Below are 24771 nucleotides of genomic sequence, written 5' to 3'. Positions count from 1 at the left end.
GGCCCCGAGACCCCTTCCTCTCTCCCCCGCCTCCCCACTGGGCTCCCCAGCCCCCGCCGCCAGACCTCCCGCCCCGGGGGCCGAGAGGCGGGGGACACGCTGGCCTTGAAGAGGCCTCGGCCCGCGGGCCGCCCTGGGGGATCGGAGGCCGGCTGCCCGGCCAGGCAGTTTATTTATGACCCGAACCTTCCCATCCTTAGTAACCAAAATAAAGTCCGGTTGCTGTCGAGGTCCAGGCTCCCAAACGCCAGCCGTGGGCCGAGCGAGCGCTCAGAAGGCGCCCCACCCCGCCCTCCTCTGCCAAGACACTGACCTTTCCTTCGGGGGCCATCTGTCATCCTGGCCCCGGGCAGGAGCCGGACGCATGGACCAGCTGGCCGAGGAGAAGAGGCCAGCCTCCTTCCCTGGCCCGGGGGTGGCCCGGCCTTCGGTCTGTGGCGGCCTCCCCGGGGCCGGACGTCCAGACCTGCCTCGTCTTAGCCTCTTATTCCAGTCATGTGGGGGTGGGGGGAGGGGGCAGGGATGAGTGTGATGGGGGAGGGGAGGGGACAGGCATAGCAGCGACAGCCACCCCTGGCACGTGAGACACGTGGTCTCCCGAAACCCACGGGGCAGCCCGGGTTACGGCGGTGGCAGAAGGGGCCGGGGCGGCCGGAGCCACCTCCGTCGTCCTGGGAGTTGTCAGCGGCCCAACCGGCCAGCGTGGCGGTCCCCACGCTCACCCTGTCCCCCCTTTCCATTCACCGAATCCCCTTCCGAAACTACGAAAGGGGCACGTGTGGCAGCCTCCAGTGACAACACACGAGGACGCGCAAAGAAGGCACAAAGCGCTTCCTCCACTGGGTCCTTGGAAGCAAGCACGCAGACGCAGTGTGGGGGGCTGGCGGGGGGGACGAGTATGCAGTACTAGGATCCCTCTGTGCACGGCACTGGGCAGCTGTTGACCACAGCCCCGGGGTGGGGGGCAGCCCCCAGGCCCCACGATGCCACCGAAAGCGTCACACCCACCCCTCTCCGCTCAGGGTCACCGCCCTCTCTCATCTGGATTACCCAACTGCCCCCCACCTTCCACCCCTGGCCCCACAATCGGTTCCCTCTGGATCCACAAGGACCTTCCTAAAAGGCAAGGCTGATCCTGTCACTGTCCTTGGGAGGAGGGTGCAGATCCTCTCCCGGGCCCATCACGGCCTCACAACCTCTCCAGAGCTCAGAGGGCCAGCGGCTGGCACACCCCTCCCCGCGAGCTGCTCCAACCTTCTTTCACGGCCTCAGACACTCCTCTAGCCGGGCCTTTGCTCTCTGCTCCTCCCGGCGGGGCCCCCCCCGCGGCCTCAGCTGACAGATCACCTCTCTGGAAGGCCCCCCTCCACCCACATCCCCACGGCACATCTACGTCATCAGCACCCCAGCCAGGCCCCTCTTCCCCGATGGGCCGCCAGCTCAGTGAGGGCCAGCCCTGCCTGTTAAGTTCACGGCTGCCACCGCTCGCCGCCTGGAGCCCCAGCGCCCGACCCCTGGTGGGCCTTTCAGAACTACTAGAAGCTGAGTGACACTGAGCCAGCAGGGCCAGGCCGGGTGCCCATTCGCACATTTCCTGGATCCCTGCATTCCAGGGCCACAGGCCCCTGGCTTTCGGAGGGAACCACTGGCCCCCAAAGTCCTCTACCTCCTGCCGGAGGCCAGGGAGCCAGCTCTGGTCTTCTCTGCCCAGCTGGGGCCGTGGCGTAAGGAAGGCCGAGCCAGAGTGGGGCAGTGGTGAGCCCAGGAGATCTCCCGGTGTTCTGCAGGGCAGCCCCCAGGAAAGACTGCCAGATACGGCTGGTCGGCTGCCAAGCACTTTGAGGGCCAACTGCCCACCGGGGTGCCTGCTGACTGCCCGTCAGACGGGGCCAGAGGTCGGCAGGGGGCCGCCAAGCATCTGTCATCACACTGGCCAACTGTCAGTCAGGAGAGGCCCCGGTCCTGCTCTGGGAACTCAGTACTGCCCGTGGGGCATGGCCAGCGGCATGTCAGGGAGCCCACCGCTGGTCACTCTGGTGACGGCTGCTTTTGTTACCCAGAACCCTTTCTCCTTTCTCCTGGTTGGGGCACCCCACTGGACTTCTGGGGACCCAACGCCATCCCAACTCCAGTCCACGTGTTTTAACGGGCTTGATTCCCTTCCAAGCTGCCAGGACAGACGGCAGGTCTCAGGACCAGCCAATCAGAGCATTGCATTCCTCTGGCTGTTGTGATTGGGTCACAGTGGACATGTGACTCAAGTCAAGCCAACTATCACCAGTCAGAACTAACTCCGATTGACTGGGAAGATCCAGTCTCTTTCCTCTGCTGCCCTTGAGCCTGGGAGGGGGTAAGGCTGGAGCTGAGCAGTCACCTTGCAGTCACTAGAACAAGATGTTTGAGAGCAAAGCCAGCCCTGAGGATGTGGAACTGAAGGTCCTGATGGTCCTGGAAACATCGCTGGAACCCCTGGATCCAGCCATACCTGAAATCACCTATCACTGGGCTTTCTGATTACGTGAACCAATAAATCCTCCCTTTTGCCTAAACAAGAATCATTGTGGATGGGACTCACTCAGGGAGTCTGCCAATGTCCCATGGAAGACCATCTGCCGGTCAGGGTACCAGCTCTTGTCTGAAGTCCAGGGTGGTCCCAGGGGAACTCCTGACTAAAAGCCAGAGGCATACAGAGGTTCTACTTGTGGTTTCCCTGCTTCTGGCAGCTGAGGCGTGGCCCTGTGATCACCACTCCACCAATCAGATGCTTCCTCAGCCTTTCACTCAAATAAGTGACACAGAAGTGGGTGGTAGGGATTCTCTTCAGTGCTGGCCACAGCAGGGAGGGTACAGATGAGGAAACTGAGGCTATGGCAGGTTAAGTGACCTGCCACACAGAGCCAAGATTCAGATTTGGCTGCCTCCAAAGTCTAGCCTCAGCCCTTCTCTGAGTCCAGCCCTGGCTCCTGGTTAAGTCAGCTCCCCAGGCTGTCAGCGGGCCCTCAGCCGGGGGGGGACCCCGGATGGCTGAGAAAAATGTGGGCTGGGCTAGAACCCCCCTGCCCACCCCCCTGTAAGCAGTCCACTGCCACAGGGAGTCCAGGGTGGGGTTTGGGGACCTTTTGCCTCCTGTCAACACGCCAGGGTCGCAGAAGCTGACGTGCCCACAGCTAGCCCCGGGGTTGGGCTCTGCGCGTGGTCCCCAGTGTGACCTCCCCAGGCAGGATTCAGTTACATCACAGCGGCAGCTAGGGAACAAACACAGCTTGTGTCTTCCTCCAAGTGCTTATTTCCTTTGTCTTGTGAACATTGAAAAATGAAAGGAATGATAAGGATTTGGGGGCGGGGGGAGGGGGGGCGGAGCAGCCCGGAAAATTCTGCAGCGTTGGCGGAACTCACCAAGAGGGCGGCGCGAGGGAGTTTTCAAACCGAGTCCAGAGGCAGAGAAACTCAAGTGTGATGCAGGCGGCCGGAGGGGCCCAAAACCTCCTGGATTCCCGGCTCCCACCTGCGGGTTAAGGGCCCACCCTGGGGCGGCACCTTCCCATCTGCTTCTGGAGCCGGCCTGTCCGTGGTCAGGCCGCTGAACCTCCCCGGGGCCTCCTCTGCCAGCCAGTGCCCGTAGCGCCAGCTCCCGATGCTGTGGCCCGCGATGGGAACGAAACAAGACAATGTGTGCAGACACGGGGGGGTGGGGGGCGGTCAGCTCCTTGGGGGGCATTTGCGGCATCATCTCTGGTTGTCACAACCAGGAGGGTGAGGCGCCTGGCATCTAGTGAGTAGAGACCAGGGATGCCGCAGAACAGTCTGCGATGCACAGGACGGTCCCCCACAGAGAAGTGTCCCCGACCGACCGAAACGTCAGCAGGGCCTCGGTGAGAAACACTGAGCCCCTGAACGTAGCGCCCTGAACGTCGAATGGTAAATGTTGGTTTTATGATTCAGGGGCCCATCTGGAGTACAAGGGGAGGTGGCTGGCAGAACGGGGTGTGCCATGAGAAGGCAACACGCCGATGGTGGCTGCCTCTGACAAAGGCTCCGTCCGTCTTCATCCAGACGGCAAATATTTACCACGCCACGCACTCCTCCAGGTGCTGAGCCGGCGTGGACCAGCCCAGGTGCTCACGGAGCGTCCGTTCTGGAGGGGAAGAGACTCAGACAGACCGACAGAGCGAGTAAACAGAAATGGCCCGGAAGATCCTTCGAGGGTGACGACTGGGTAAACAGACCGCGGTAGACGCGTGCCACGCAAGAGTTTTCAGCCGTGAAAAGGCACCGACGCCCTGCGCGACTGCAGGGTGAGCCCCGAACGCGTTTGCTGAGTGAAAGAAGCTAGACGGAAAGACCACATCCTGCACGCACGTTCCCAAAGATGTTTGCGGTGGGGGCTGCATAACCCCGTGCGTGTACCACGGGCCACTGAATTGTACACTTCGAGCAGGTGAATCTCCATACAGCCGTTACACATGGAAACATTAACGACGGCCCCTGCCCACCTCCGATCTGGTGAGACAGGCAATGAAGTCAGGGCGAGGCTGATATGGGGGGCAGCCCAGGCCACCGTGGCCAGGGAGGGCGCCCCCCGGGAGGGCGGGTTCGCGCACGCTGGAGAAGGGGCTGTGGGCCTGGCCACGCGGGCGGGACCAGGTAACCTTTAGCGACCTGGCGTCTAGGCTTCGGGGCCCTGCAGAAATATTCCCTCGCAGCTGCTTCCATCCAGGGAAGTCAGTGACCCCGGGGTCACACAGCTGTGCACTGGTCGCCAGGCCTCCCCGCACGGGCTTCCCCAGCCAGCTAGTGTGGGAGGGGGCCCTGCCTCCGAGGCCTGCCGTCCACCCGAGGGGATCCACGTGCTGAGAGCGGCTCCCCAGGAGGGCAGGGCCCATCGAGTCACACCTGGCAATGCCTTCCCAGGGGACTTCTGTGGTTATTTTCTTCCTGAGCCCCAGAGAGACTTGGGCGCAAAGGGCCTGCCCAGAGCCAAGCATGGTGGGTGGGGGGTGGGGGGGCGGGGGGAGGCGGGGGGTTGCCAGACTCCCCGGCCCTGCCCACTGTGTCCTGGAAGATGGCAGAACCCCCTCCGATGTAGCATTTCTCTGTCTGACCCCTTTGCTCTGCCCTCCCCACGGGCCTCCCAGGCCCTGCACCTACCGCCCACGTTGGGGTCTCCTGAGCTCCAGCTTCGTTCCGCCCCAGCCTCGGAGGAGCTATAACCAGGCCTCAGGGCAGGCTGTTGTCACAGGTCAGGCTGGGCCACACCAAGACGGTGATGCTGGGTGTCCCGAGGGGCAGTTCGGTCTTGGCTAGGAGCTGTGGGAGCCAGCAGCATCACATTATCCCCCTCCCAAAGTTCCCAGAACCTCTGCACTGGACACTCATCGCTGCCCAGGAGGCAAGGAGGCAGGAACATCTTGTCCCTTCCGCAGGACAGGAAAGGTGACCTCACATGCAGGAGGGAGAAGAGCCAGTGGAACTCCAGTCTGGATCCCTCCCTGAAAATACTGGGGCCTCCTGACGCTTGGGGAGCCTCGGGCCATGGTGGGCTGGGAGAAGCTGGGTACTCAGGGATCTGCTGGTTTTCTGAAAGCTGAGGGCCTCGGGGCGGTGGTGGTGGGGGGGCATGGGAGGTGAGAGGGGCAGTGGCCCCCAGGCCCAGGCTCTGTTCCACAGCACACAGTTTAGGAGGAGAAGTGTGTTAACGAATGTTGGTAAACTGGATCCCAGTATGAGGGCCCTACTGGAGGGGAACGCAGAGTGACTGGGGTGCCCACAGGCGGTTCCCAGCCTTCTTTCTGTGCCGACGGACACCGTTGTCACCCCCTGCTTTGCTCGAAGTCAGGAGTGACTGCATACCGATGTTCTCTTCACAAACATAGACCTCTGGGCTCTTATTAATGGTCCCCTTTCTGAAAATCAGAGAAGCCTCCTCGGTGGGAGAAGTTCCAGATGCACGATGGTGGAGGGACAGCACCCCACAGCGGCCCCTCCCTGACCCCGGGCCCCCGTCCTCCCACCTGCAAGCATTTTGTTCCCTCTGTGCTGCACGGCACTCAGGCAGCAGGATTCATTTATTTGTAACCTGGTTCCCTTTTTTGTGCCCCTTCAGACTGGGACATCTCCAGGGGCATGACGAGAAGGGCTCAGAAGGGGGACAATCTGGGGTAGGGCTGAGCCCGTGGTCAGCCCAGGAGCTTTCTGTCATCCTGGTCCCTTCCGGCCATTGGTCTGGCCCGAGAAGAAGAGACTCCACTTCTCAAATCGTTCTGGCCTTAGGAGCGGGGCTGTGGCCACAGGATTCAACTCTTGGCCACTCGCCAGGCCAGATAACCAGGTCTCTGGAACCCTGCCAGGATGGGCTCGGGTCTGGTGCCTCCCTGGGCTTGGTGCCCACCTCCACTCTGATTCTCTTTGGAGATAGGGAGGGGCCCCCGGCATGACAACTAGGTCATTTCCCAGGGCCCGAGCCTCCTCTGCAGGGTTGGCATGCCCTGTCCTGCCCCTCGGGGGTCAGGAAGTCAGAGTTCAGTGTTTGTCACTCTCATTGGCTTGGCTAAGCTCAGGGACAGAATTAGATCTCCTCCCTCACCCTCAAGGCTTTCCAAGCACCCAGACCATTCTGGGGGAGGGACCAGGATAGGGCCTCCTGGGAATCTGCCCAAGGCTTTTTCCCTGGTTCCTCTGGGAAGAGATCCAGAGAAAGACTGAAAAGTGTCCCAGCAGAGAGGGAGGGGTCGGGGTGGGACCAGGCCCTGCCTGGCTGTCAGGAGAAGCCCCGGGGGCTCTGGGAAGATGTGAGGTCCCACTGCAGCCAAGCCAATTCCATTCTCACAAAGCCCTTGTCGGGCGGGATGGGGGGCAGGGGGCGGCGCTGGCTGGCCCTGTCACTCCCAGAGTCCACTCAGACCCCTGGGATCCTCACTGTGTTCCTGGCCTGCAGGTCACATGCAATTTCGTGGAAACTTCAGGAGTCCGATTCCCTCCAAAAGGTTGGCCTGGAGCCAGCTGTAACCTCAGAAATCTGCTTGCCACTCAACGATGATCACAAAAGGGGCAGCTGAACAGGACACTCACTAGCTCAGTAGACAGGATCCCCACTTCTTCCTCCTCATCCATCCCTGCCCGCGAAGATGTGCCCCCCACCTGGAACCTGTCTCCCATGAGAGCCAGTGACAGGCATCTGGCTGTGGTTCTGGGACAGCAGAGGGGGCAGGCGAAGCCCATGGACATTCCGAGCCTGACCTCACTGGGCTGGCAAGGGTACCAGGGGGACACCGTTAGCAGCTTTCTCCCCCCCCCCCCCCCCACACACACACACTTTGTGACACATGTCCTCAAGCACCAAAATGAAGGTGATGAGTCTCTTGCCAGTGTGACGGGTCTTGTAGCTCAGAGCCAGGTTCAAATTCTGCCTCTGGTCTTTACCAGCCCTACGAACCCGGGCACGCGATCTCCCTGCTCCGAGCCTATTTTCTCGCCTACAAAACGATCTTTCCAAAACCACCCCCACCAAAAGGCCAGTGCTTCTTTGGGGCTCTGCTCAGGACCCGGTGTGAAGCACTGAGAGTCCACCACATCCCTGGGCGGCATCTGTCGGCTTCCCTTCATCCCCTGCCTACATTTCACTTTTTCCTTATGTTCTACGGACGACTTCCACGGCGTGGCACATGGCATAATAGTTCAAAATTACGGACCACTCCTCCACGGGGATTGTATGGCCAGCCACACCCACGGCCGTCTGGACCACGTGACCTGTTCTGGCCAATGAGCTGTGAGCGGAAGTGACATCCCTTGTGTCCAGGCAGAAACTTTCAGAGCCGATGCCGGGTGGCCAGGCGTGTCTACTACCTCTGCCACAAGACATCGTCCCAGATGTTGGCTCCTCTCTCGGCCAGGCTCCCAGCGCAAAGAGGACACAGAGCAGAGCTGTAGCCACCCTTGAAGGACAAGTGGCAATCCTAAGACAAGCCTCCGTTGTTGAAGGGATGACACCTGGGGTCATATCCTGGCTGATACACATCGTGGCTGCTGGAAGGGCTTCCCGAGAGCTGCTGCCTGGTGCAATGGATAATTAACCGTTAGAATGTGATGCCCTTGACTTGGCGGCCACTTGGCAGGTACTACACGAGCCGCGGATGTGACCATGACTTGGCGTTTCTGCACACAGATCTGACAACAGTCTGAGCTCCGAGATTAATCTGCTAACGTGAGTTGTGTGGAATCGCTGGCCTTACACGGCACGTGGGAGGCTCTTCCATTGGACTCGTGGCCTGTGACCGGCTTCACCTCTGGGGAACCACTGCCTGTGCCCCTCCCTGCACCTGGCCACCCACCAGCAAGAGCCGTGTGCACGGAGGCCATTGTCCACCTGTGCCCCTGCCAAGGTCAGGTTTACTAAGCTTGCTGCAGCAGGGAAGAGCATACACCAGGCAAACCATGGGGCGGCTCTCCCCACCTCTCCTTGGCCGTGATTTTCCCCGTTGACTGAGCCCGGGTCTGTTGTGCCATTCCAAACCTCCTCACTCTTTGCCATTCCGCTTCTTCTTCTTTTAATGCTTATTTATTTTTCAAGGAGAGAGAGACAGAGCGTGACCAGGGGAGGGGCAGAGAGAGAGGGAGACACAGAATCCGAAGCAGGCTCCAGGCTCCGAGCCGTCAGCCCAGAGCCCGACGCGGGGCTCGAACCCACAAACTGCGAGATCATGACCTGAGGTGAAGTCGGACGCTTAACCGACTGAGCCACCCAGGTGCCCCTTTGCTATTTCACGTCTATCCCCTGAGGTCCAATCTGGGTCAGGGGCCTGTAGCACCCTCCTAACACTGGTCTTAATGATGGTGGTCTTCAGAATTTTGGCCTCTCAGCAACATTGCCCTCTCAGTACCCAGTCATGCTCAGTAGACAGTGGGTACTCACTAAGGACTGGTTCTCTCCTGAGTTGGTTGCTTTGTGCTGGTGGGGCTGTGGCAGAGCAGAAGGCAGCTCTCCGCAGACCAGTTCGTTAAGGTCGTATCAGGGAACTGGATGGGGGTGCAAAGTGTCCCCCAACTCATGGCTGTTGGGAGGGGCCTGGCGGAAGCCGCAAGGAACCGTGTACCCCAGGCTCGGGCTCCAATACCTTTCGCCACCTCTGCCCTCTTCCCACCCGCTCCACTCCTGGCAGCTGGGGACCCCAAGCAGAACTGTCTCTTAAAAGATGGCGTTTTGTGGTTGGGATCAGTCCCTTCCCGAATGGCAAGGACCAGGGGTTCAGGGATTTCAACAAAAGAACTCGCAAAAACCATCTCTTTATTTATCATTCCTGCCATACAACCAGTTTGCACAAGCTGAGGATGGGTGGATTTTGCAAAGAAAAGAGCATCTGGGTATAGACCCTCCTGGAAACAGTCTATACACACAGCTAAGGCTGGTTAGACTCGAGAAGCAATTTAACAATAAACTCTACACAATTAGAAATGTATGAAAGTGTCAAGGTGGCTGCTGGCTGGTTTCTTGCCTCCCCATGGGGGTCAGAGTTACGCCCATCAGTCCTGTGCAAAGGTCCTGGGGCTGGCCTGGGGGTTCACCCGGATTCTTCCTGGGGACAGGAACAGTCCCACTCACCCAGCAGAAGTGTGCCAAGGGACAGGCGCATGGGGGTGTGCCCACGTGCCATGGCCCCCTCAGGTTCCGTGGCTTTCAAGCATGTCTCTGCATCCTGCCTTTATGTCCTCCCTTTGAAAGTGTTCATGCAGGTATAGGTTCCTGAGAATTTGTGGATCTCCTCCAGTGCAGCCTGTGGTAGTATGCTGGGGGAGTGGGGAGGGAGAAAAGAAGAGGGTCAGTGGGGGCACCAGCCACCAGGTCATAGTAGAGCAATGGTTCCCATAAGCCGCCCCAGCCCTCTCTCCAAGCCACAAGGAAGGGCTTTCAAGTAAGTGGATAAACAATGTTTCCGAGGTAAAGGTAAAGGTGGCTGGTAGAAACAAACTTTCAAAACCACATTCTTAGCATTTTGGAGCCAATAGGTATCTGGGAGATCAATTCCCTCCACGAGCCACTCATTCAACAAATATTTGCTGTGTGGGATTGAGGAGTGAGGCAGTTACCACCTCCTCCAGGGAAACTTCCCAGATTCACCCCCAGGTCTCTCCTTGGGCTTCCCAAGCCCCTGTGCTTCCCCAACGGGCCCTGGCGGGGCGGGGCGGGGGTCCTCGCTGTTTCCTTGGCAAACCCATGCCTGGAAGATACCTCATCTCTGATCCTGGCCTGCAGTGTGGGGCTCGGCATAGAGAGGGCCCCAGTCCATTTGCTGAATCAAGTTGAAGGGCCCTGGAACACCCCAGGTGCGGGATGAGAAAGGCTCACTTCCAGCCAGAGCAATTTGGAAGTCTCCCTGGGGGGGTGGTTGTTCTGGAGTGGAGCTTGTAAAGGTTTCTCTTGGGGAAAGTGACAAGGGGGTGCGGTGCAGGGGTTGGGGGTGGGAGGTGGAAAACTAGTGGAAGATAGAACAGGAAATGTAGGCTGCGGGCTTACTGTGGAAAGCACTGAGATGTTCTAGACAAACCAGCTTTTTCCTAGAATGTTCAGAAAGGCTTCTAAGAAGCTCCCCAAGGTGGCGGGGGGGGATGGCAGCCCCATCCTGGTGAGGACATGAGGCTCTACCCTCCTAGGGGCTCCCAGAGGCAGCCAAGGGCATGTCAGAGCCTCAGTCAGGATGCACTAAGGGAGGCAAAGATGTGGCCCGATGAGGAAGCTTCTGGGCCCGCGGCTGGAGCCAATCCTCCGCTGTAGACACACAGCCAGAGGGGAGCCTGCGTTCCTGGGAGCTGATGTCTGATGTAGGTACTCGGGTGCTTCACTTCCCGGAAAGGCCTTTCAGGTCAGAGGGGTCGGTGAGCTGGGGGTTCGAGGTGGCAGATGGCTGGAGGCCCAGAGGAACCAGGGTCCACGGTCGCTGGGGCTCCAGGGTCGAAGCTCTCCCTGACGCCCTGTGTGCAGCTGGGCACCTAGAATGGCCCCTTCATTGTGGGACCAGGATGGGCAGGGTGTGCTGCTCAAAGTCTAGAAAGTTCTAGGAAATGTGATGCTGGGCCAATTCTGAAGGAAGATGATCTCTTCTTGAAAGCCTACCTCCTGAGGTAGTCTGTTCTGGTACCTCCCACCTGACTAGTCCTGGGGCGTTTCTGTGAGTCCCAAACATTGCAAACCCTGTTTCACCCCCATTAGATTGAACTTCCTGAACACGGGGGCCAAGTACTGGTCTCGGGAACAATGGTTCTCAAAGTGTGGCCCAGGAACCCTTGGGGGGGGTACCCGAAATCTCTTCAGAGGTTCAACTGGTTTTGTAATAACCCCAAGACATATTTGCCTTCGCACGCTCTTCTCTCACAGCGTGCAGCTGAGTTTTCTGGAGGCTCCGTGACATGTGACATCATAGCCGATTAAAATCAGAAGCAGATATAAGAAATCCAGTTGTCTTCAATTAAGTCAGGCAAGAGAGAAAGAACTTCCCCAAAATGCAAAACAACACCATTCTTCCTACTCCATATTTTTTGGAAAATACACTTTTTATAAAAAATATCATATTTATAACAAGGTATGGATTTATTACTGCTGCCTATCAATCAATCAATATTTTAAATCTAAACACATACATAAATGTTGTAACAATTTTTCTCAGTTTTAATTTCTCATACAGTTACTAATAATAGATCAAAAAAGGTCCCTGGGTTCTTCTAATTGTTAAGATCGTAAAGGAGTCCTGAGACCAACGCTTTTGAGAACCACTGCTCCCTACGAAGTGTGGGATGTCCCTGGGACACAGTTCACCACCGCTGGTTTTCCTGCCCACAGCAGACATAAGTAATCGATCACATGTGTATTTTCTCCTCCTGCCTCTTCTTCCCCGCCAGCATTCACCAGCGGAAGGGGAAACAGCCAGCGTGAACGTGACCCAGAACTTTCTCCCCCAGCCCGTACCTTTTCAAGATAATGAGGGCATGCATCGTCCACGGGAGAAGGAGGAGGGCCTGATTCAGCTGCACGGCTTCCACCGTCCTCCGGGCCACAGTCTCCGGCTTCAGCGGGGGGAAGAGGTTGGGGAACCTGGTACAGGAAGAGACAATATGGGTTTCTCCTAGAGAAGCACGCACTTCTGCTGACCATCTCCGTGGCTAACATCCATGGGCCGTCCCTCTGGCTTTTCCTGTTTGGGAGACTCGAGTCCCCTTTGGAATATTCTCCCCGCCCCTGCCTGCTTCCCCAGAAATGTCGGGAGTTCCTCCTTCCCCTTCTTCCCAGTGGGTCTCGCCTGGAGAATGGAGGTCTTGTAGCCCACCCCCTGGGAACCATTCTTCAAAATGCTTCCTTTGAAATGTCTTTTAAAATGTCACCCAGGGGCGCCCGGGTGGCTCAGTCGGTCAGGCATCCGACTCTTGATTTTGGTTCAGGTCATGATCTCACGGTTCATGAGCTCGAGCCCCATGTTGGGATCTGCACTGACAGTGTGGAGCCTGCTTGGGATTCTCTCCCTCTCTCTGCCCCTCCCCTGCACGCTCTCTCTCTCTCAAGATAAGTAAACATTAAAAAAAGTACGAACATGTCACTCAGATCCTGCTGCTGCCTGGCTCAGACCCTCTTCCAGCACTGTCCTGGGCCCTGCCCACTGCCTGACCTCTCTCCCTTGTCACTCTTCTCCCGAAATCCAGGCCACCCTTTCTGTTTCTGTCGCTTCAGCTCCCTGCCATCTCAGGGCCTTTCGCCAGCTATCCCACCGGGGAGGGTTCTCGGCCCATCCTCTCTGGGTGGCCTCTGATCTCCTCCCCCTGCTAATTTCCTTGACCTCATTTACCACGTGGCCTTGCCTGTCTGCTTGTTTGCTTGTGCGTGGCCTGTCTCCCCTGTCAGACTGTGAGTGCCACAAGGGCAGAGGCCTGGTCGGTCTTGCTCCCTGTTTTAGCCCCCGGTGTGCAGTGCCTGGCATATAGTGGGTGCTCAATAAACGCTTTGCTGAACCGATGAACCCGGAACAACTTGCTGCCCCCGAATGTGCCCTGCTCGGCCCGTCTGGAGGTGGGGGTCTGCTGGGAATGCCCTTCTCTGCCCCACTGGCTGGTCCCCTCCTTGATTCATTGATTCACTGAGCTGGTCAAGTGTTTACAGAGTGCCTTCCACGGGGTTGGTAAATGAATGAATGATTGAATAAGCGGGCGCCAGGGAGCTTTCTCGTGCGTGTTCAGAGGCCTCTGACCTGAGCCTCGCACAGTGACGATGCTCCCTGTCAGGCCTGAGCTAAATCCAACAGGCACCATTCGCTCCAATTCATAGAGAAGGGAGCTGAGGCTCTGGGGAGATGGTGGGGCCCTAAGGGCTCAAGCCAGGCCAGCATGAGCCCCGGGCCAAAGCTCTGTCCCCCTTCTCACTTGCAGCTTGTCCTCCCATCCTTGGTGGGCCTGTAGGCGCAGGGCTGACCTTGATCCCACGAAGTGCTTGTGCTCAGGTACCAGGAGCACTTAGGGTGATGAATCTCTTGGAGCTGATGTCACCTTGGGCAAAGGCAACTCTTGGGACCCCAGCACGGGCCCGGTTGGTCTCAGAGAACCCGCGGATCTCCCCCCACACCCTCCTGGCCACGAGCTTCCTCTGCTATCTTAATGTGCAGCTAAGGTGTTCACAGCCCTGCAGTCTGGAAGGACGGCCACCAGGAGCCTGCACAGATGAACGTGTTGACGAGCCCTACAGACATGGCGGACAGTCTGGTTTTCCAGCCACGACCAGGGCCCGGCCTACTTGCTACGCAGGGGAAGGGAAGACAGGATGGATAGGGCCAAGCTCTGTGGGGACGGGGGGGCCCTTCCTAGTAAGACCCCTGCAGGGGAGCCTGACAGAGGAGGCCGGCGCGTCTGCTGGAGGGACTTTCTCCTTTCCCTCCTGGTGGGTGGGATGGGTATATAGGGAGCTGTTACTCCCACGGAGGCCGTGCAGACTTGCGGAATAAGCGAGTTCGGCCCATGTCCATCTGTGTGGCCCTGGGCAAGTAGCTTCGCTCCTCTGAGCCTCAGTTCCCACGTCTGTGAAGTGCGGACAAGAGCTCCCTCACGGGGTTGCTGAGGGCCACGTGTAGCAGCGTTTGTAAAGTGGCTGTTGTGGCTGGGACAAACAAGATCAATAAATAGTAACTTGCAAACAACAGCATCTACATGGCCGTTCTTGCCAGAAAACCCATCAGTTTTGTCCTAAACATCTGTCTCTACCTCCATTTAATGCTGGGAAGCTGTTAATCATGGTTGGACTAAAAACCAATGCTTCTCTTCTTTCTTTCTTTCTTTCTTTCTTTCTTTCTTTCTTTCTTTCTTTCTTTCTTTTCTTTTAGGGAATGGAAGTTGTTTACACATCAGTCATCCTTTTATGACCCTTCCCCCCAAACCTCGGGGCTCGCCTGCACAACCACAGGTAACTAACCTTCCCCTAGTGCTTACTACGTGCCAGGCAGGCTAGGTGAGTCACATCTAGGAGCTCAGCTAAGCTGTGAAGAAGGGAGTACACTTTCAATCCCTTCTTAAAGATGAAACCAAGGCATAGAAAAGCTGAGTCACCTGTCCAAGGTCACACACCGCTGTGATTTGGTCCTTGGCTGTTTGGGCCCAACCTCTGAACCACTGTAGAAAAATGTCGCCTTTCCTTGAAGTGATAGAGAGGAAGCGGCCAGAAGATGAGACAGGAACACCACGCGAGAGGTCTGCTGACGTCCTGCCTACTTACTTCTGTGCCCCGGAGCCCACCTGAAACCCAGGATTGCCCCTGCTGCTCTTCCGTCCAGTAGGCATTTACTGAGCACCTCCTGTATACCCAGAAGAAAAGAAACTGGCCCAAAGTGGTATGGGGGGGCCGGCAAGCCAATAGGGAACATCCACGGTCATTAATCCCACCTCCTCTAAATACAGAATCCGTGATCATCTGCATGTGAGCCAGGTGGAAATGTGGATTTCCGTGGCACAGGAAAGGTATGATCTGATAGGAAGATTAATCACATCTGCGTTCATGGAGATGTTCACTGTCAGTTAAGGACAAAAAGAGCAGCCGTTCATTACTGACCATCTAGCATGCCGGGCTTTGCACCAGATGCCTCACATGTATTATTTGTAATCCTCCCAAAGATCCCCGAGGGAAATATTATTTCCACTGTTTTACAGATGAGCAAAGTAAAGCATACAGAGGTAGCAAGACTGGCTCAAGATTTCACAAGTGTAGAGAAGGAGGGATGACCAAACCAGTCTCAATAACAACAACCAAGGGGGACTGATTCCCACATGGCTCGTGCTGTGCTAAATGCTTTCCACCAGCTGTCTCATTAAATTCTCACGGTGAACCTCCACACCATCTTCGTGTGTGGAAGAACCTGTTGTGTATAATTTAGAAGGCAAATCTGTTATTATATGCTGCACTGCAAAAGCAAGGAAAGTAGCTGTTGGATAATTCCCCATTGTCACCTGTCTCTAACTTTGTGCCCCTTCATGACTGTACATCATTAGAGCACCGTTATTGGGGACTTACTATAGACACATGCAGTGTTCCATGCCAGATCCCTTTTTATCCTTATCACAGAACCCTAGACGTGGACATCCTCATTGTCCCGTTTTATTTTATTTTAACGTTTACTTATTTTTGAGAGAGAGAGCATGAGCAGGGAAGGGACAGAGAGACAGGGGGACAGAGGATCCAGAGTGGGCTCGATGGGGCTCTGCGCTGACAGCAGCAAGCCCGATGTGGGGCTCGAATTCATGAGCTGTGACATCACGACCCGAGCCAAAGTCGGGCACTCAACTGACCGAGCCACCCAGCCACCCCACTCACCTTCCTGTTTTACCGATGAGCAACGAAGGCTACAGTGGGAACTAATTGGACCCAGGGTCAGATGGTACAATACAGGTATAAGTGAGTCAGCCCCACAGGTGGCTGGCTCCAAAGCATGAGCTCTCAACCAATAGTTCCCATTCCCCTGGAGTCCCATTGGCCTGGAGGACAGGGGGTTGGGCTTCAGTCTTTCTTTAAATTGAGCTATAATTTGAATACATATAATTATGCACATAATTTGCATAAAAAGTTGAAATCTTAAGTGTGTGGCATGATTAATTTTTACCTATGTAACTGCCACTTGGATTGGGAAGAGAGAGCATTTTAAAATATTCTAGAAAGTTCCTTTGTGCTTCCTCCCAGGCTATGTCCCCGCCCCTCCAGAGATGGCCACTATTCTAATGTCTATCACCTTGGCCTGGTTTTGCCTGTGCTAGAGGTTCCTGTAATGCCTTCATGCGGAAGGCACTCTTTTAAAGCGTCTGGCTTCTTTTGCTCAACGTAATACTTTTGAGATTGATCCATGCTGTTCGTGTGTTAACACTGTTCTCTTGGGGAGTATTCCACTGCGTGCATGTGCACTGATACTTTGTAAGAGCTCCCTGACCTGAGAAGCAAGACCCTAAGCCACTACAGTGTCCCACCGCCTCGCACATAGAGAATCGGGTATGAGACCACAAAGCCAAACAGAAGGGGCTTCCGCGGTATTTTTAAATTTTAGCTCTCTCTGTGCATACTAAGCACGTCCCTGGTCCGATCCACTGTGGGACTTGGCTTAAGGGAGGGGAGTCCCCCGCTCACTGACCTGACCCTCATACCCTGGAACATCTCGGTGCTGGTGTGGAAGGGCAGCACGGTGGTGGCACTGACTCCTGGACAGTCCAGCAGCCCCAGGGTCAGGCTCTCCATGAAGGCGAAGGCCGAGGCTTTGGACGTGCAGTAGTCGATGGCACCAGGGATGGCAGACAGCGCCAGCACGGAGTTGAGACACACGATGTGGCCGTTCTGCAGCTCCAGCATGCGCGGCAGGAAGGCCTTGGTGGTCTGAGGGTGGGTGGGAGGTCAGTGTGGAGCTGCCGCGGGCTCCAGCGGCCCCTCTGAAACCTCTTCTGGGGAGCACGACCACCCCGGGCACAGGCACCGCTCCATGACTGAGCTCTCCTGGGACGGGAGGGGAGGGGGCCGAGGCCCGCCCACCGCAGGGCACCGAGCTCCGCATTTCCGTGCGTCCAGATGTCTCCTGGGGCTGGGTGGTCACTGCTCTTACCTGGCCACCTTGCCTCCCGACATCCCCCTGGCCTGAGCCCAAGCCCTGGCGAGCCTCTCCCCACCCCCCTACAGCAGCCGGGAGGGCAGGAACACGTCACTGTCACGCCCAGGGCCGGCTGTGGCCCAGGACGGCCCTTACCCAGAACTGGCCCAGGGTGTTGATGTGCTGGGACTTGAGAAGGGCGTCATCGTCACTGTCCATCAGGCTCTTCCCGTGGACCACGGCAGCGTTGTTCACCAGGATGGTGATGTCGCCCACCTGTGGGCAAGGGGGCCGCGGGGCTGTTAGGGCAGCCAGTCCCGGTGGCCTGCACCCACAGGGGCGGGGCCTGCCCCCTCGACACCGGCTGTGTGCCCCTGGACAGCCACATCATCTCTCTGAGCCTCAGTCTGGATTTGTGAGATGGAGCTGATGGCCGTACCGGGGTTGATCTGAGGGTCAGAAATACTTCGTGGCACACAGCCTGTTTACGATAAATGAGGTTATTGCTACACAGAAGCACTTCACATTCACCACGGGCTAGATAGCAAACAGGATGGGTTTTGCTCTTGTGGAGCTCACTGACACATTCACCGTGAACAGATGGCTGGAGTCAGGAGAAGGATCCTCCCAGAGGGCGATGGGACTTTTGCCCCCCAGAAACTCACAAGGTTTCTTCCAAAGGGGACAACAGGTGATTACTTCTGTTATGTAATCAAGCCACACACCTAATCCCTGCCCCAAAGAACACACGCGCGCGCGCACACACACACACACACACGCATGCACGTATACACTCACGCACACGGACATGCACACACAGCTTGGGCCAGCTTCCGGGACAGTCCCCAGACATGCCCCGAAAACAGCCATTTTGCCATTCGCAACGCTCTCTCCCAGGCCAGGCAGGTGAGAGAACGTTCTCTTTGGCTATTGTGTCTTGTGTCCAGCCGAACCCGGGACAGACCCTCCTGGGCACTTACCTTCTCCCGGACAGCTTTGGCCGTCTGGTATACCTCCTCCCGGTTGCCTACATCACAGATGAAGTAGTGGCACTCGGTGCCCATCTGCCGAATCTCCTCTGTCGTCTCTTTCAGGCATTTCTCAGTCCGGCCCCAGAGAACGATCTGGAAGGAGAGGATGGCAACACCAAATAGGTGGTGATTAAATGACCCATCATAATTCAATGGTGGGCAATGGAAATTCAGCAATTTGCCCGAGTAATTGGCAAGCCAGGTAGCTAGCCTCCCCGATTGCATCCAACGACAGCACGCCAAGCACATTAACAGTATGACTTTCTGAACCGAACGGACAGTTACTGAGCCCATTTACGACCAGTCGATGGATGCATTATTTACAAGTCTCTCTTAATGTTTATTTATTTTTGAGAGAGAGACAGAGACCGAACATGAGTGGGGGAGGGGCAGCGAGAGAGGGAGACACAGAATGTGAAGCAGGCTCCAGGCTCTGAGCTGTCAGCACAGAGCCCGACACGGGGCCAGAACTCACAGACTGCGAGATCATGACCTGAACCGAAGACACTGAACCAACTGAGTCACCCGGGCTCCCACACAAGTCTTTCTTACACATTCCTTTCCACAGGATGCCTCCCACCAACAGATTCTAGTTACCCTACACAGTCTGGAGTGACAGCACTCCTGTATGGTGTTCCAGAATGTTCTCAGGAACAAGCCGGCCTTCCCACCCAGAAGGTCTAGAGCCAGGTTTATGAGCACCAGCCTCCAGAATGGACTGGAAGGTCTTGGCCATGAGGCCCACAGAGGTGAAGTGGACTCCCCACCTAGCTGTGGCCCCACTGGGAAGGAGGGCACGAAGAGAGGCACCCAGGCTCCCACTGAGAAAGAAATGCTGCCGTCCCCACAGGCAATAAATGTGGGACCCATTGCACTAGGAGGAGACCCTGGTGGGGCCAATGAATGGACTCCTAACAGTGTTGGACAAACTTATGAATGGCTGGCCATAAAAGGCTCAGAAGAGAAGGCTGGTTCACTCTCAACCTTGACCCCAGCGAGAACAACCCACCTCCCCATGACATGATGTGTCCCTGGGTCCAGAGAGGCCCCCGTCGGTAAAAGGGTTGGAAGACAGGGAACTAAGAACCTTAATAAAATTCAGCTCTGGCAGCACAAGGCAATAGAGGCAGGGTCTGGAAGGCATCGGAAAAAAGAAGAGATGGGGTTTTCCCAGGGATTAGTCTAATGGGTTTCTATTTTCATTTCTTCCTTCTAAAATTGTCAATGAAACTCTTCCTTGAAAAATGAAACCCAACATGGTACCCCGTGTGTGAAACTAGGTTTCTTCACAAGGAAGACATTCCAGGTCCAACCACAGATTTTTCCCTCTAGAAGAAACTAACGAGAACAGGAAGGCCGTGTTGGGTAAGCAAGCGTTTTCAAGTGAAGGCTACAGAAGTGGCTCCAATCACACCAGCCCAGAACCCGATGGATTTCTCCAGTCTGCTCTGTGACACAGTAGAGAGAAAAGTCACACGGACTAGTTGGTGGTGGGAACGGTTTTATCAACTGTACACCTTAAAATCTCAGCACTTTCACTTAAGCAGAAAGGGTCCCAAAGGGAGTAGCTGGAGGGATACAAAAAAGACCTGGTGTGCTCCCCCACCCCCAAACTTTCTGGAATGTACAAATCACCTGAATAAAGCAATGGGCTTTATCTTATTAGGAAAGAAGACAAAAAGAGCTGGTGGTCTCCAACGGACCCGCTTTTTCTACTAGTGCTTTAGACACTTTTGAAAATTTACAAAAAATGTTTATTTATTTTGAGAGAGAGACAAAGAGAGAGACAGAGTGGGGAGGGGCAGAGGGAGAGAGAGAATCCCAAGCAGGCTCTGTGCTATCAGCGTAGAGCCCAACATGGGGCTCGATCTCACAAGCTATGAGGTCATGACCTGAGCCAAACTCAAGAGTCAGACGCCTAACCAACTGAGCCACCCAGGCGCCCCTGAAATATTTTTAAAAAGAAAATAAAAGTGTTTTTTCAACCCCTGAAACATCCCTGGGAAGGCCAGTTTGAAGACCCCACCTAGTCCAACCGCTTTATTTCTTATAATTAAGTCTTAAAATACAGGAAGTGTTTTACAAGGAAGGATTCCATCAGTGGCTCTCCATGACCACAAAAGTCCTTTAAGGGCAAACGGACTGCAATTAGACAGTCTCCAAGGGACACTTTCTTGTCTATTGAACTAAAAACAGACTTAGAGTGTGTTCCTTCAGGGGAGGCAGGGAGATTCACTTCAGGAAGAAGAAAAAAAACATCTCTTGTGGGAAGGCAATTGGGTGTAAGCATCCTCCACTCCACCAAACCTCACCCTTGCCTTGTAGTCCTTGTCACCCAAGTTTCTTTCCATCCTCCCTTGTTACCCCATCTGCCTATCTGTCCATCCATCCATCCATCCATTCACTCATCCATCCATCTACCCATCCAATCCATCCTTCTTCCCTTCCTCCCTCCCTCCCATCCATCCATCCATCTACCTACCCAATCCATCCTTCTTCCCTCCCTTCCTTCCTCCCTCCCTCCCATCCATCCATCCATCCATCTACATACCCAATCCATTCTTCTTCCCTCCCTCCCATCCATCCATCCATCCATCCATCCATCCATCCACCTCTCTTTTCTTCCTTCTACTCACCCCTCTCCCACCATCCAACCACCCTCCATCTAATTCTGACTATGTCAGCCTGAGGTGAAGGTGATCTTTGGCCTCTTTTCTCCTCCCCTAGTCCCTGCTCAACCCTATCCCACCTCCAGCTCCTATGGGGAACAGGGCCATGGGGTTTGCACTGTTCCCTAGGGTCTGGCAGAAGGCAGTGCCTCTGAGGACTCTGAGAATTTCGGGACAAGTGGAAAGAGAAGGGAAGTGTAAAGCTGGGGTGGGTGTTGGCAGGTGCAGGGGTCCTAGGAGCACAAGCGAGCACCTCAGAGGGTCTGGAGCGGCAGTACACATAGCAGGCCTGTATTCTGGGAACCTTGGGTTGCTTCTCAGCACACACAGGTGTGCATGGGGTGCCAGCAGAAGGGGCACCAGGGACTCCTGGCCGGATTAACTAACTCTTCCTGACCCCCCCACCCCCTCAGTTCTCAGGTAGGGCAAGGAGGGTTGGGTCTAACCCCGCCTCCGGTCTGCCCAGGAAACCAGCCATCAGGAAACCAGGGAGGCCAGGACTGTCCACGTGGCTGGAAGAAAGCCCTGAAGAGGGAAACAGGGACTGGGGGAAAGGGGGGCAAAGGGAATGCTGTGTCCACTCATTTCCCGTGGGCAGGGGATACACCCAGGCGGGGCCATTTCCTTTTCGGGGTCTGTTGAGGATGCCCTGGTGGGCTGGCTTCCTCATGCTCTGTGCTCAGAGCCTCCAGCTCTCCCTGGGTACAATGACAGGGCTGCTTGCTGCCCGCCCCGCCCCCCCGAACCCCACTGGGCTGGGAGCCCTCAGCCCAATCCTCAATCCTGGCTTGTTCATTTTCATATTCTAGGGCCCAGCATGGCACATGCTGTTTGCTGGGTGAATGAATGACAGTTCAGCTGCCACAGGTGGGATGGGCAGGGAGGTATGAAGGCTGAGACCACCCCATCCTCCTTGACGGAGCCACGAAGGTCCTAGAACCCTCAACACAGAGTCTGCTTGGACCAAGATTCAGTGAGACCCAGATTTCCCCAGTGCCTCAAAACCATCCTGGGGCTGTGCTGTGATGTGAAGAGTCAAGTCTGAGGTTGAGACCCTTGAAGGGGCAAGGGGTTACTCTCAGATGGAAAAAGAGGCTCAGGGCCATGCATGGGTGCCTCACTGGTGGTCACGGGTGGGTCCTCTGGGGATGGGAGGGCTTCACCTGCGCCTTGCTGGCTTCTCCTTCTCCAGTGCCCTGCCTGGACCCCTCTGGGGACCCAGAGTTGCTGACCAGGAAACTGGCAGATTCAGCCCAGCAGGTCTGCCCACACGGTCCCTGCCCGGAGTCACCTGGGGGTGACTCCGGACAGCTGACAGGACAAGAGTCCCACCCGGTGTCAGAACGGAGGAGAGGACAGGCAGGCAGGAGGCAGGGGTCTGAGAGGGGCGTGGGGTGAACAGGAGAGGAGGGGGCAGATTGACGAGCCCGTGGAACCCCAGCCGGCCTCCTCTGAATAAACTCCCAGGACAGGGAGCAGCTGGTGAGGGCCAGCGGGCCCGGGATTCACTCTTAGGCCTGGTTGATAAAATGACGGTTCAGGGTGACTCCACACTGGCGGCCTCCCAGCCTCTCTGGGGCCAACGGTTAGCTCCTGTCCTTCAGGCTGCATGGAGGGAAGGGGACCAAGACATCCGGCCCCTCTCAGGCCACGGCCGCCCTGTCCGGCCCAGGGTCCCTGCCCTTCTCTCCCTCAAAGCTGCCCTCACCGCAGCTCCAGCCAGCCTGAGCCCGAGAAGCCCCAGAGTTGAAGGCCACTGTTACCCACTTCTCACAGCTGAGGAGACCATGAGGCCAGAGGTCAGAGGTCCGCGGGTCCAAGCCCTGCCTGCTCCCCAGGTCCCTGGCTCTGCCCCTTTGGGGCTCCCACCCAGCACGAGGTGGCTGTCTGTTTGGATCTCTCTCCCCATCGTGAGGATGAGCGAGGAAGCTCACGGTTACAGGTTGACACTCACGCATCACATGCTGAACTTGGCCCCCAGTGCGCTGTCCTCGCCATTTCCCATCTACATCTTGTCTCCTGGATAAATGTCATTCATTCCGAGTTCCCTGTGACCCTACCTAGTGCCCAGCACGCTGTTCTCCTTTGCTTTAAATGCCAAGCCTACTTGTGGACTCCTATTCATCCTGCGGAACCCTGCTTGAATGCCCCCTTGGTTGTGAAGCTTCTCTGGCTGCTCCTTCTATCCCTCAATAACACACAATAATCCACAATAACAACATCATGACACAACAGCAAGTATCTAGTGAGCACTTTCCATAGGCTGGGTACCCTCCGTGTGTTTTCTCCTTTCATCCTTACAATTCCATGAGTGGGTATGGTTACTCTGTCCATTTTGCAGGTGAGGCTCAGACAGGTAAAATGACTCGTCCAGGGTCACACCACTGGTGCAGTGCAGTGTGACCCAAGACTCGCATGCCCAACTGCCAACACTGATCTTTGTGCGTGAACACCCCTGCCTCCCCCGCAAGCTTGCAAGGTCCTCTGGGGAATCCCATCCATTCTATCCATCTGGTAACCTCAGCACCCAGCAAGAGTAAAAGCCAACTAACACTGTCACATGACATTGGCCCAGGGAGGTCTCTAGAAAAAATCTGCTGGCCAGAGAACAGTGAGTGACTCTTCTCCACCCAGCCTTGCCTTCTTTGCCCAGAGATGCTTGCATGCAGGCCTGCACTTGGCATTCATTGCTGGAGTTCAGCTGCAGAGAGCACAGTCCCCCTCCCCAGTGACGTGAGCTGGGTGGTCTCCGGGCGGATCCCAGGAGGAGCATCTGTTTATAATCGGCGGCCCCGGAAAGATCTAAGTCCCTCGGAAGGTCTTTGGCAGAACAGCTCATGTCTCATGGGTCCCATGTCTTGGAGCGAAGCGATGCTGAGTTGGTTTCCCAGAAGGAAGAAAATACCCACCAGAGACCCCAAACCATGGCAGGGAAGGGGGGGTGGGCGGGAGGGTCACGGTTTTGAGGGTGCACAGCTCTCCTCCACTCTTAGCACCTCCAGCGGGAGGACGTTCATAAAAATCCATTCTCAGAGCTTCGTGTGGCCCGCAAGGGGTGCGGGTTGGTGACGTTGGGAGCACGGACACGTGCTGTCCAGCGGAAGTTAAATTTTAAGCTCTCTTCTCTTTCACGGTCCTGCCTGTTTCCAAAAAGAGACCCCCTATCTTTTGAGAAGAGTGGCTGAGAACACAGGCTCAGGAGCCAGAGACTGCTGGGCTCAGTTCTCTGATCTACCCCTCAGAAGTTACACGAACTGAGACACCCACTGAACCTCTGTATAAATTAAGGTTATGAATTTCAAAGGGTGGTTGGGAAGATGAAGAAAGGACATGACAAACTCTCGCTATTATTATTATTCTTATTATTAACTCAGGAACATAAATAGATCTCTGCTCGCAGAAGATCCCACTCTCCCCCCATAAAACTGGGGTCACCGGGGTGACAGATGCCTGGAAGACCGGGGCTTCATTGCCTTGCTTCTAGACACAGCCTCAACTGGGACAGCACCGCAGAATCTTAGAGACCTCTCCATTTCCATCCTTCCACTCGACTTACAAGACCCTCCTTTGTCCACAGTCCTGGGCCCACGAAGGTGGAGACCAGTGTCAAAACCGTCCAAGGATTTCCGGAGACAGGTGTTCCCGCTGAGCTCTGGGAACCCTGGGGAATCTAGCGAGGAGCCTCCAGGACTGCTGAGGGGTGGGAGGCTTGGTAGACGGTCCCCGCTCCCCACCCCCCACCCCGGGTCATTCAGAGCACTGTCACTTTTATTCGTCTTCTAGAACAGCCATTTCTATACAGATTCCGTTGCTAAAAAAATAAAACGAAGTTTGAATACTACCACTCTGGATCCTTACTTAGCCCTTTCTTCTCCGGAACGGAAGCTTTTTTTTTTTTTTCTAGGAATGAACCCCAACCAGCTGCCTCCAGCTCTCGCCCATTGGGAGCGCTGGGCGGTCACCCCCAACAGGCAAGCAGCCCACCTTGTCTTT

At 56.1% G+C, this 24771-nt stretch overlaps 1 protein-coding gene across 5 annotated transcripts in view; it reads right to left on the bottom strand.

Annotated features, from left to right (window-relative positions):
- Nucleotides 1-9263: 9263 nt before the first annotated feature.
- The window catches only part of DHRS3 (dehydrogenase/reductase 3), a 41627-nt gene continuing 26119 nt past the window's right edge, over nucleotides 9264-24771 (bottom strand). For all 5 annotated transcript variants that reach the window (XM_019461439.2, XM_053898945.1, XM_019461438.2 and 2 more), the window contains 5 exons: nucleotides 18059-18202; nucleotides 17235-17354; nucleotides 16632-16870; nucleotides 11954-12079; nucleotides 9264-9780 (listed from right to left, as the gene is read on the bottom strand). In XM_019461439.2, coding sequence (XP_019316984.1) covers nucleotides 9696-9780; nucleotides 11954-12079; nucleotides 16632-16870; nucleotides 17235-17354; nucleotides 18059-18202 — 714 coding nt within the window. In that variant the 3' untranslated portion in view covers nucleotides 9264-9695. The remainder of the gene's footprint in view (nucleotides 9781-11953; nucleotides 12080-16631; nucleotides 16871-17234; nucleotides 17355-18058; nucleotides 18203-24771) is intronic.

The sequence above is a fragment of the Panthera pardus genome, unplaced genomic scaffold (assembly GCF_024362965.1).
Source record: "Panthera pardus isolate Hobbes unplaced genomic scaffold, ASM2436296v1 HiC_scaffold_11, whole genome shotgun sequence".
NCBI classification, from domain to species: Eukaryota; Metazoa; Chordata; class Mammalia; order Carnivora; family Felidae; genus Panthera; species Panthera pardus.
Note: the sequence above shows the minus strand (reverse complement) of the source record. Positions and strands in the feature narration are given on the sequence as shown.